The following is a 13,294-nucleotide window of genomic DNA, read 5'->3' on the forward strand; positions in this document are numbered from 1 at the left end:
TTGGAATAAATTAATAAAAAAATAATTAATCAAATCAAATAATGTTGAATTTGGAGGATTTCAATATCCCTTAATTATGTATCTCATTGAAAAAAAAATCCTATAAATACATCCTACTTGGAATCCTAAAAGCTAGTCTATCGTTCATTTGATTAATATGAGAACCGTTGACCAATGTGTCATTTGACTTATAAAAGGGCAATCAACTTAGGTCAATTTGACTTAAGAAATTGCTCTACTATTACAATGAAATAATTAATTTATTAAGTCAGTTGATCTCGAAGGTTGTGCAAGCACAGCCAATGGATGAAAGATTCAGTTAACTAATAGAGCAATTAAGCGTTTACAACAGAATGATTAATCTATTACAACAGTGAGTTTCCAGAAGCTTCAACATGACCAATTTTATTTTTTTTAAATTGATATGGGATATCCGATTTACACTTATTAATCTTAGAATAATCATTTCAATCTTATAAAAATTAGTTATCGGTCATTAAGATAAATTAAAAAGTACTCACAATAAATAATTCATCAATCTTAAATCAACCATTTATTAAGAAAAATTCATCCATTAATTTATCAAAGTTGAGACTCAATTGATTGAAATGACAAATAAAGTTATCACATATGAATGAATAGCTTATTAGAAGCATTTTACAATTAGTTGCTCCTTACAAGTACTTGAGTAGTAGATTGTCATGTAAAAATAGAGATTGAATCCTCGAACCAACAATTTCTTTAAAAAATAAAATCTCTCCCATCTAAAGATGCCGCTCAATCATCATGATTTATTCCTTTTATCTCACTATAGGACTGATAATGAAGAACATTTAGGATGAACGAGTCACCTTCCCCGCACATTACAATTGATTAGACCATTATAGAGAAGATACTATGAAGTTCAAATGAAAACTTGATTAAGGACTAAAAATAGGGATTAAGAGGCTAAAAAAACTAATAGAAGTACTTATTTTCTTTTATATTCTCAGCTTTCACTCTATTTCTCTTGTCGTAATTGTAATTTTTTTTCTTTTTGCCAAAAGTTTGAAGAATTTTCGTATTCTAGAAGGTATTTGATAAAGAGAATTAATAAATTTCGTGAAATGACTTGCCGAAGAGTATAACCCGTAGAATAGAAATTTAGAACTACGAACCACATAAATACTTTCATTTGCATTGTCTTCTTTATTTATTTTTACATTTGTGTGTTATTGTTTCTTTGTTGTAGCGCATTCTTTTTTTTTTAATAGAAGTTAAATGATTAATTATCCACACCTTCCTCTAACCTCTATTTCAATTCTACATTGCAATGCCTAAAATAAAAATCTAAGACCACTGCTATTCTGTGTAGGTTAAAGAAATCCATACATGCTGATTTTCATTTTGAGAGGTGTAGTAGATCCATTAAGATGAAATGAACATATCACTTTAATAATTAGCCATCTATGAATCAAAATGAAAATGTATGTCTGGTGGGGGAGCTAGGAGGGAAGATGCTCACCTCCAAAATTAGTTGAAATGAAAGTGCAAGTCTAGGACCCACAACAATACATTCATATCTTAAAATCTAAATTTAAATTTGCGTAAGTTCATGAATTTAAAATCTCACCATGATAGAGAGTGTTAGAAAGGTAGGATTACAAGTTTCGGTTTTGATCACTGAGTATAGGTTGGATGAACAACAATCCATTTTAAGGGAGAAACAGAGATTAAAAAAAAACTATTACATTAGATACGACACAACGGAAGAGATGATTTTAAATTTGGACTAAATATATCACATTAACACGAAAAAGTAGATGAATATTTTTTGTTGATTCAACTATAGACGAACCTGTCAAAATGAAGTCAGTTGGAAGGGAAAGGGGCTGAGCGGTTGGAACTCCATTCACATTAGGTTAGCGCCTCCAATGCAAATATGGTTGGTGAAAATTTTATAACTCCTTCCACTATCATATTTAAGATTTATCCCACTAAATAGGGTAGAGAAAAAGTGGCAGATGATGAAGTTGAGATGGACTTGCCTATGAATTGCTGAATTATAAGGAGAAAAAGTGGCAGATGATGAAGTTGAGATGGGCTTGCCTAGAGTATTCATTGAAGCTGAAAGCTCGAACTGAATTCAAACTGTGAGGAAAGCGAGCCAAAGACATTTCTGCAGGACCCTGAAACGAGAGACGAATCTCCTCATCGTCTGACTGTGCTGCATTAACGAATCAAAAGCTCAGTGGAGACACAGTGAACTCATGACTCTATACTGTGAACCAAACAGGTTAAAGCTACATGGAATGGATGCTTGCTTTCCTAACTGATGTCTGAGAAGCCATAATGTATTCAGTCATAATGCCTAACTGAAATGAATATACAACAATAGCAATGTTGATGAGGGTCATGCTTGTATTGTTCATTGCGGTTCTGTAGTGAAAAATTGCAAGATCTCTTCGAGTGAACACTGAGAGATCTACTAAATAGGTCAGAATCACTTTACAAACAGAAATTAATTTGCAACTTGCACCTTGGAGATATTTGCTCACGTTTACTATCGAAAACAGCAATTGATGAGTCCACATACTAATGAAGCGGCAAACGAGAACTGCAGAGTAGACTGATTCACAATATTGCTATTAGTGCCGTCGAGGTCCTTTGCCTTCATTCTTAAATCCAAGTAGCATTTGCCTTATATAGGCAGAGAAGGTGATCGGCTTGTAAATCTCATACATCTCAGGTCCATCAATAACGCTGCCTGTTCAAGGTAGCATGTCAAACAAACATCAGGACAACGTATTTCAACTAAAAGGAAAATTGCAATGTTAGTTCATAAGATTAAAATGCCCTTTCTTATATTGATATAAGAAATCTAAATTGCATGACATATTCACACCAAAGTAGGACACTTGATATTGGCTCATCCAGAGATGCACTTAGTTTACTTGGATGGAAAGGTAAGAGGAAACAGGAGGAAAAACAAAAAGGCATAAATAACAAGTATAAGGCATTCCATGTTTCCTATTTTTCACTCCAAACACAGTATCCCCTTGCTTCACAACATATATCAACAAAAGAGCAAAGGGATTGAACCTGACCAATCCTCCCAATCAACAGAAGACTCCCTCTGCAGCTCTCTGCAGATGATCCAACCCTATGGACTCAATAGTGGAAATAAAAACCTAACGATTAGCAAGGTATTGGAGATTTGAAGGCAATTAACAATATCTGCTTCTGGTTGCTTAATGCTCCGCTGAAACACACATGCAGAATTTCTCCATTGATATGTTTATAATATCTGAGGAAAGTATCTAAATCTTGAATAAAAAAACACTTCCAGTTACTTTAAATTAAACCACCAAAGGAGTCAAGGGATATCTCTCAAAAAAAAAAAAAAACTGAAGAAAATGTTCAGAAGGAAACTGCAAGAATTAGTTTACTTTGCGTTCAATATCAATGAACACCTTTTATTTCTGTTGTTAATTAAAACAGAACTCTTCTTGGTTGTGATCTCCATCCCACCTATTCATTCAGGGATTGAACCAAAGGAGGTCACTCACTGCCCTAAAGCCTTGGGAAGGGAATGAGTTTTTATAATAATATAAGAAGAGCTGCAGTTGTGATAGGTGACTTTCTAACTGAAGTTCCCTTTCTATCCGGGTTTCACCTTGAGTAAGAGACTCTGCTGCAACTCATTAGCACAACCAATACATTCAATCAAAACTTTTGCCCAAAGGCAACCTAAGACAGGGAGTGAGAAAAATAGAATGCTCATTTGCACCAACAAAGGAAGTGCTCACTTGCGTTCCCTTTCTTCAATGGCAGATGAGAAGTTCTTTTAGCACCTTGATTCAACGAATGCCACCAGCTTAGTAGGGGGAAGCTTCTTGGGTTGTATCCATGGTGGCAAAAGGCGAATACTTGGGTTGTATCCACATAAAAAGGAGGGTGAAGCCATGTAGCAAAGTCAGTATAGAAAGTGTTCACACAGGAACATGTATTTAAAGATAAGAATCAACTACCCTTCTATCTTTCCTGCCCATCTCACTATCTCCTTATTCTTTTTTAAAACTGATTGCATTCAGTAAAAAGTTTCTTCTGCATTATGGTATTGCACCAGAGCTTTTGACCTTGGCATGTAAGTAGGATTTCTGAGAAAAACTTTTGTGGGTCTCAGAGCCGAGCACATCTTCAGAGACTCAATTTATTTTACTAATTGGATCATGCACAAACAAAAGATTAAGGAAGGAGACCATAGTGACAGAAAATTAATTTGGGTTTATACCTGGAAGGTCTACAATAGAAGTTATACATTTTCTTAGACAATTAATTGAAAAATATCGAGAGCAAAAACAAGATCTACACATGGTATTCATTGACTTAGAAAAAGTTTATGATAGAGTCCCACGAGAAATTATATGGAGAATTTTAAAAAAGAAAGGTGTTAGCGTAACATATATTGAACTAATTAAGGAAATGTATGAGGATATAACGACCAGAGTAAAGACTTCAGGCGAAGTAACTGAAGCATTTCCAATAAAGATAGGGTTACATCAAGGATCAACTCTAAGTCCCTATCTTTTTACACTAATTATGGACGAACTCACTGTGCACAAGACACAGTACCGTGGTGTATGTTATTTGCAGATGATATTATTTTGGTAGATGAAACACGTGAAGGAATAAATGCTAAACTAGAATCTTGGAGGGAAACACTAGAAGGAAAAGGTTTTAAGTTTAGTAGATTAAAGACAGAATATATGAAATTTAAGTTTAGCAATATTAGAAGTAATGAAACAATTGTTAAGATAGGAGAGGACGAGTTGCCCGGAACCGAGAGATTTAAATATTTAGGATCATTTTTGCAAAACGATGGAGAGATTGAGAGAGATGTCTTACATAGAATAAAAGTAGAATAAGTGAAATGGAGGGGAGCGTCGAGTGTTTTATGTGACCGTAAAGTACCTCTTAAACTTAAAGGTATTTATAAAATCGCAGTTAGATCTGCTATGTTATATGGAACTGAATGTTGAGCTATGACTCAAGCATATGAGCAGAAAATGAGAGTTGCAGAGATGAAGGTGTTAAGGTGGATGTGTGGACCTACGAGGATGGACAAAATAAGAAATGAGAGCATTAGAGAGAAAGTTGGAGTTGCATCTATTGAGAAAAAACTCCAAGAGACACGTTTAAGATGGTACGGACATGTACTTAGACGACCAACAAATGCTCCAATTAGACGATGTGAAACTATGATAAACATGCATGTCAAACGAGGAAGAAGAAGACCAAAAAAGACTTGGTTAGCAACAATAAAACAAGATAAAATTTATTTAAATATAGATGATGATATAATAGAAAATAGAACTCAATGGCGTAAAAGGATTTATACAGCCGACCCGGAAAAGACTTGGTTGTTGTTATTGATTGGATCATGCACATATGGCTAAGATAAAAAGTGTATGCCACTTCTTGTATAATAAAGAAAAATAAATGTGGGTGCTTAGAACTATTTCATATAAAGTAATTTTGAAGCTCATAAAAGCACCACATTATCTAGGAATAAAAAAAAAAGGAAAGAAAACAGGAAATATGGTTGTTGATGACTAAATGCCTTCGGAGATATCAACATGAATTGCTACACAAGATATTGCATAAATCCATTCATCTTCGTTGGAACTGACGTAGAACACTTTTTCCATGATATGAATTTGCTCAGTTTTAAGTTGCAGTGTAAGAAACAAATTGTTGGATTAGACAAATTGAAACACTCTCTGCAAGACCAACACTGCTTAATAAGACGATGATGTCCCCCACAAAAATATAAAACTTAAAGAGTGTGTAAACTTTCCTTCAAGCAGGAAGGATGAAATGCAATCCTCCCCGGAAAGAAAGGTGTGCTTAATGCTTATTAGAAGGCAGAGTGTGGAATATGCAAGGTAAAAAATTATCATTCGACAAATAACAAAAATACATTTAGCAACACACAAACTCAGCTAAAATTAAAAAACATATTTGTTTTCTAAAAAAATAAGTCCAAGTGTAATCCCAATTGTACAACAATCATTTGGGACATAGACCTACTTTTGAACATGCCTACTCAAGACTTTCACTATATTGGAATTTTTAGCATAGGCTAGTATATCAGCATGAACAAAGTCAAATTTTCATTTGATAGACAGGCATTGGTACACCGACTAATTATCTGAGATGCATCAGTAGTTTATCCCCTATTTAATGTGTGAAATCAGCATGTGCTCAAGAATTTTACAACATTTGTCGAAAGTTTTACGAAACAAACCATATAGCATCTAAATGTTGCAGATAAAATGTTAAATTACCTGTCTGATATCATTAGCTTCTAAGGTAAGAGATCTCAGTTTGCCATAAGATTTTCCATAATCTGAGTTCTAAAAATCTCTTCAAGGATTTTGAAATGGAATGAGATAGCATGTACTTCAAAAACTAATCAAGCGAACTTCTGAGGTGTATAGTTTGTTGCCCCCAGTTTCAGTATATAGTTTCTTACTGTTGCAAATGCAGCAAAACCTATTCAGATTCGCAAGTCAAGAGACAGAAAAGGAATCCAATTTGCATAACCCTTTTGGAAACATCAGGAAGAACGTAAACTAGATTTTAACATTTCATCTTTTTTTTTTTTGATTCAGTATATAGTTTCTTATTGTTTCAGTAATATAACAAGCCACATAAAGGCATACCTGCAGGAGTAATTGTTAGATTCAATTTTGTTTCCCTGAGAACTGACTGATCTCTCTCTTAATAGTCTCCGATACGTTTAATATCCATGGAGCTATGGTTCACCAGGCTTCCAACTCTCCAACACCTTCAACAACACCAGTGGAGGCAGCTTTCTTTACCCAAAATTCTTCGACTTCAATTTCCGTAATCCCATCACTAGTCCAATTCCTAATCTCCTCCCAGTCTTCCCCAATCCCAGACTCAAACAGGTTGGCAAAATCATCATCCTCATTGCCTTCTTCCTCCTCCTCGTCGTCCTCTTCCTCTTCCACAGAGTCCGCATGGTCACTGTATCCAACATCTTTTCTCCTCTCCCTCCTCATCTTCTTCCCCTCCCTAACCAACTCCATCAACCTCCTCTTCTCCTCCAGCAGCTCGTCCTCCACTAACAGCTTCCCCTTGTCGTCATAAGCCTCCATCAAGAACACCGAGTGGCGCACCCCCTTCACACTCACGTAGAACAACTCAGGGTGGCGGACCAGCAACGCCCTCAGCCGGTTGGGCAGCCCGAAGTCCTTCCTCAGGTGCGTCAAGTGGTCCACCAAGGTGCGCTTCTCCACCGTCATTCCCAGCACCTCTCGCACCACCGCGCACGCCCTCTTCTCAGCCTCTTCAGACGACAACCAACGGTTCTGTTCTTCTCCTCGATCGGCCGTAACCGCATAGGGAGAGACGTCGGGCATCTCGCGCAGGCGAATTAGGTAATCACGGTGACGGCGCTTGAGATTGAGGCCGCGGCGAAGGGGGAGGTGCTTAAAGCGCGAAGGGCGATCGATGATGGGGCGGCGGTCTTCGCAGGACAGAGGCGGGCGGAAGGAAGGAAAAGGGACGGCGAGGGCGTCGTCCCAGGCGACGAGCTGGAGTGCGCGGCCGTACGATGTGTCGACGGTGCGGAAACGGTCGGGGTGGGAGTTGCAGAGATGCGAACGGAAGTTCGGGGGGAGGCCAAGGTCAGGGGCGAGGTGGACGAGCTTGGAGAGGAGGAGGGATCGGCGAGGGGAGAGCATGAGTAGGCGTTGGAGTTTTGAGGCGAGGGCAGAGGTCAGGTGGGAGCGAGCAAGGGACTCGCGAGCGGCGAGATCCTCGGCGGCAGGGGTGAGGGCAACGGAAAGGAGGTCGGAGGGGGAGCGGAGGATGCGGAAGAGGGCTGGGTAGCGGAGGACCATAGAGAGGAGGGAGCGGGAGGGGGGAAGGCCGAGGTAGGGGCGGCAGCGGGAGAGGATGCGGAGGGGGAGGAAGTGGCGGGGTTTGGAGAGGAGGAGGGTCTTGAGCTTGCGGGCGAAGCGGAGGCGGCTGTGCTTGGATGCGTTGCGGTCGAGCGGGGGGAAGCGGACGATCTTGGAGGAGGAAGCGGTGACGGTTAAAGGACGAGGAAATTTCCGTCCTGTGGTGGTGGTGGTGCGGTTTGAGAAGGAAGTGGAGGAGGAGGGAATGATGGTGGCCGGGAGGAAGGAGGACTTGAGAAATGGGGAAATGCAAGGGTCCGAGCTCAATCTTGGTGGGCTGAGAACAGGAAGAGCAACGAGCGCCATGGCCGCCGTAAAGAAGAGGATCGACGGTGGTGAGATGCCGGAGAAGAGGTACCCGCGACTTAGAAGGCGGCGCAGCGCGTCGGAGTCGGACGCCTGCTATTCTGCGACGGAGAAAGGGGATAGATATTTATGCACAGGAAAAATTCAGACAAAATTTCAAAATGCCCGCAAAGTTTACCTAATTATTTAAAATATCTCTAGAAAGGTCTTAACACGGATACCTAAATTTAGATGGTGTTTGGTTTAACGATGAGAATGATTATAGGTATAGGTTTAATAGTAAGATGGAATAGAAATGAGAATGAAAATGAAACTCAGCTAGTTATATGGATTTTGTTGATTCCCAAAAATCTAGAAATCATTTCTAAATTATCATTCTCAAACCCACAAGTCAAACACTATCTTTTACTATCAGTCCATTCCCTCATTCCCAAACTCATCAACCAAACACCCCCTTAATAACAAATGCAGAAAGGAAAGTAGGGATGTAATAAGTCGAGCTGAGCCGAATCAAATTCAAAGTCGAACTTTTAAATATTTGAATTTGACTCGTTTATGATCGAGTCGAGCTCGAGTTTTATTTAACGAATATATTTATAGTTTACGAGCTTATTCGAGCTTTTATCGAACCTAAACAAACTTAATAAATATATATTATAAATTTAAATATTTATTAAAAATAAAATTATACATTTATATAAAATTATAATATTCTTATTAAAATTTATAATTTTATTCTAATAAATAAATTTAATATATTTATCTATAAGTTTCATAACTTATAAAACCTATAAATTTAATACCAAAATTATTATTTTTTATTTAAAAATTTATTCATGAGCTTAACCAACATGTTCACGAGTTAACGAGCCGAATATTATGAAGCTTGAGCTTGATTTGTTTATCTTAATGAACTCCATTAAACTAACTCAAACGAGTTTTTATCGAATCGAACTTCGAATATCTCATGAGCAATTTGGTTCATTTATACCCCTAAAGGGAAGAGTGAATTGAGAGAAAAAATGGGGAAAAAAAATATCTAATTTTGTCCGTATAGTTCACTCGCTCCTTGTCTAAATTTAATCCCTCTTCTTTTTTTTATGTGCCAAATACCTCCCTTATCTTTTAAAAAATATCTCAAAATCATCCCTCACGTTAGTTACTAACGAAGGAAGGAATGTCTTATTTCTTAAAATTAGATCTAGAACCCTAATCACACTTATTCCCCCGCCCCCTCTTCTTCATGGGGTTCTCTCAAAATCTTCTTAAACCATTGATTTTTACATGTTCAAATTTGTGTTTCAAAATTGAGCCTGGGATGAAGTCTCATCCACTCTTAGTCTCCGACATAAAATTTATGTAAAACCCTTTGTTGGTTCAAATTACCATGTGTGTTGTGTTCTGAGTTTAGATAGAGAGCCAGCGTTAGAACCCACAGAACAAAGTCCTAACCTCTGAAGTTCCTGCTGTTAGCCACTGCTACTTCGTGTTCTGTGCCATGTGTTAAATCTGCACCGCTCTCTACTCCTTCGTTGTCGCTAGGTTTGTATTGAGACTCTAATTTTCTTTTCTTTCACTATTTTCTTTCCCTTTTGTTGGAAATTTTGACTATTTAATATATATATTCAAGAAAAGAAATGGGTTGGAAGTGAAAAGAATTGTGTGAAAAAACCGGCGATTGAAAGGAGTTATATAGGGGAAAGGTGTGAAAATATGACTTTTTTTATTCTTACTTTTTGGCTTTACTTGGGTCTAATCAAAGTAAGTGGCAGAAATAAGTACATAATTAGCTTCAATTCAAAGTTTATTTCCATAATGTCATAGTTATGAAGGCTCTGTCGATTTTGTTTGCTGTTGTTGGTACAACTATTTTCTTTTTCCAAGTTATTACTACTTTGTATATATTTTGATTCCTAAATTTAAAATTTATGAGAATTATTTTATTTATGTAGTTAGTTGCTAGATTTATTTTTTTGTCTATAAATCTGACTATTATTATTGCTTTATATTTTTGATGTAATTAATTACTGGATTTATATTAAGTGCAAGTGGTGTTGGTTGATGGCTAGATGAAGCAAACATTATCTGGAATTCACCCCATATAATGGTAATATTTATCCATTTGAAGCTTTGCCACTTTTAGTTTTGTCAATTGGATGATATTTTGGATAAATTTGTTGAGGTGTGAATTATTTGTATATATGATGGTAAAAAGATGAATACGTTCGTCCCCAGCGTCTCCGTCAACCCGTCCCAGGACCAACGCGGAGGAGGTAAATCACGGGCGGCTACTAGCATTTGGAATAGTGACTAGCACATAAGGGAGACATTTACCTCAGCTTTGTCGAGATTCAAACTCTAAATCTCATGGTGGCAACACCTTATATGCTAGCCACTAGACTCATCTGAGGGGACTAATTATTTGTATACATGCTCTATTGGGGAGCATTCTTGTATTTCGATCAAATTGTACTACAATGGTATGATGAAAACTAGTGGGAAGAAGAAAGTATATAGAGGTGGGAGTGTTGAATTTTTTGATTATGTCGGTATGGAGAAGATGGGAATGATTGAACTTTAGGGGTTTGCTGAAGAAGTAGGATGTACAAAGAAAACTAGCTTCAGATTTTGGCACAAAGTTGGAAGAACTTTATATAATGGGAGATATTTGGACAATGATGAAACTGCACTTGATATTAGGAATCATACTCCTAGAAACTTTGAAGCAGAAATTTATATAGAACATATTGATGTTGTTACAATCAATCAGATAAATCCTCCTGATGGTTTAGAGAAAGCAAAGGTCTTGAAGTGATGATAAATGGTAGCCAGAGTGAGGAAGACGATGATAAAAAAGCTAGAGATAAATTTTATGATAATAACTTTGGTGTTGAGGAAGATGATGAATTGTTTGACAAATTCATTGATCGGGTGTTGAGGAAGATGATGAATTGTTTGACAAATTCATTGAGGGGGAGAGGGGGTCTAGGAAATCAGGGAGACATTTCTGATGAGTTGTTGTCAATAATGCAATGAGATGAAGGGGATGGTGACTGTGTAGATAGTGATGGTTTGGGGAGTGTTGTTGAATCAGAAGAAGATGATGATTCAAAAAGATTTCTGACTTATGACTCGAATGTAGATTTCAAAAATCTTAAATTGAAACTTGGTATGATATTCAGTTCGAAAGAAGAGGCAAAGTTTACGATAGAAAGCCAACATATAAGATGAGGGAAGCTTGTAAGTTTTATCAAGAATGATAAAATTAGACATTGGGGTGAGTACAAAACTGAATGCTATGGATGAAATATTCTTGTATCGCCAATGAATAAAGATTCTTGTTAGCAAATAAAGACATTGAAATCTACACATAGCAACTGTTATTGGAAGCGTACTAGTAAAAGCATCAGCTCAACCTGGTTGGGTACAACTTTTACAAAGAAATTCAAATCAAATCCTAAGTTGGAGACCAATGAGTTCAAACAAGAGATATGCACTACTTTGAAGGCAAATATTTCAAAGAAACAAGCTTATCTAGCTAAGAGAAAAACACTTAAGATAATTAAGGGCAGCATAGAAGAATAATTTAGCAAAATAAGAAATTACTATGCTAAACTGAAGAGGTATGATATAGGTGTTTAGGTGATTCTAAAGTTGATAGAAGATGATGATGGTCTAAGATTACATATACTTTATGTTTGCCTCTCCGCCTATAAAGAAGGTTTTAAATAGGCATGTAAGCCTCTGATTGGTGTTGATGGTTGTTTTATGAAAAACAAGAATAGGGGGCAATTGTTGTCAACAGTTGGGCTAGATCCAAATAATAACATTTTTCCTATTGCTTATGCCATGGCTGAAAGAGAGACGAAAGATAGTTGGATATAGTTTCTGTAACTATTGGACAATGATATTGGTTTAGAGGATCAATATGGTTGGACCTTTATGTCTGACAAACAAAAAGGTTTGATTCCTACTTTTGAGCCGTTATTTCCAAATGCTGAGAATAGATTCTATGTGAGGCATATCTACAGCAACATAAAACACAATGGCTTTAGAGGTGTGGCGGTTAAGAATGCTCTTTGGGCTACTACTAGAGCGACAAGAATTGAAGTGTTCAAAAGACGCAAGGAAGAGTTGAAGAAAATTGATGAAAATGTATATAGTGGTTAGCCAAAAAAACCTGAGCATCATTGATCTGGGTCACATTTTAGCATTGCTCCTAAATGTGACATACTTCTTAATAATGTGTAAATGCTTCAACAGTTTCATATTGGATGCAAGCGAAAAATCAATAATTCCCATGTTTGAAGCAATAAGAAATTACCGATGGTTAGATTTTAAATGAATAGGGCAAAGGCTGAGAAATGGAATAGTGTAATATGTCCTAAAATTAAGGCGGTGTTGGGAAAGAATCACCTGGAAGGATTTGGATATAGTCCCATGATATCTGATGAGACACATTATCAGATCATGGGGCCAAACCAGTAGCATTCTGTTGACTTGTGTAAGATGCAATTTGCAATTAATCAACGTAAGTGAAATAGAATTATATTTGATTACTTGTTTTCATTGGATGAATTTTAGTTTTTGAAAATTTTATTTTCCAAGTGAAGCAAGTATTCAATGGGCAAAATCATGTTTTTGTGAAAAGTGGAAAGAACTTTGTGATGTTATCAGGATTACGAGCTTCATTGGACAACCAACAAAAGAAAGCGTGCAAGCAGAATTGTCAAGTGTATCAATTACCAAACAGTGATATTGTAGTTGTTATTTGTATATTTTGGATATTATTTTTGGTTATACTTAATTAGTATTGGTCAAGTGTGTTGAATTTGTTATTGTTATTTGAATATCAAGCAGACTCTTTTTTTGGTTGAAATATTGATATTATGTTGTTTCTATGTAAATGGCAGTATGTTATTTTTATTCTGATGTACTTTATTTTGGTTTAATTGATACACCTTATTTTGGTTTCATGCTTTTTCCCTCATTTTGTGTTGATGTTATTGTTGTAA

The 13,294-nt window shown here is 36.7% G+C and overlaps 1 protein-coding gene across 4 annotated transcripts; it reads right to left on the bottom strand.

Annotated features, from left to right (window-relative positions):
* Window positions 1-1,679: 1,679 nt before the first annotated feature.
* Window positions 1,680-8,406, bottom strand: LOC122055980 (protein WHAT'S THIS FACTOR 1, chloroplastic-like). Of its 4 annotated transcripts, XM_042617703.1 has the most exons (4): window positions 6,708-8,406; window positions 6,330-6,516; window positions 2,519-2,746; window positions 1,680-2,206 (listed from the first exon to the last, which is right to left on the bottom strand). In XM_042617703.1, exon 1 carries the CDS (start codon window positions 8,277-8,279, stop codon window positions 6,807-6,809), a length of 1,473 nt encoding a protein of 490 aa, XP_042473637.1. In that variant the 5' UTR covers window positions 8,280-8,406; the 3' UTR covers window positions 1,680-2,206; window positions 2,519-2,746; window positions 6,330-6,516; window positions 6,708-6,806. The 4 variants fall into 4 exon arrangements, with proteins under 4 accessions (XP_042473637.1, XP_042473634.1, XP_042473636.1 ...); XM_042617700.1 differs by lacking the exon at window positions 1,680-2,206 and having other exon boundaries at window positions 2,313-2,746; XM_042617702.1 differs by lacking the exon at window positions 1,680-2,206 and having other exon boundaries at window positions 2,313-2,746; window positions 6,330-6,537.
* Window positions 8,407-13,294: the final 4,888 nt, after the last annotated feature.

The sequence above is a fragment of the Zingiber officinale genome, chromosome 3B (assembly GCF_018446385.1).
Source record: "Zingiber officinale cultivar Zhangliang chromosome 3B, Zo_v1.1, whole genome shotgun sequence".
Lineage (NCBI taxonomy): Eukaryota > Viridiplantae > Streptophyta > Magnoliopsida > Zingiberales > Zingiberaceae > Zingiber > Zingiber officinale.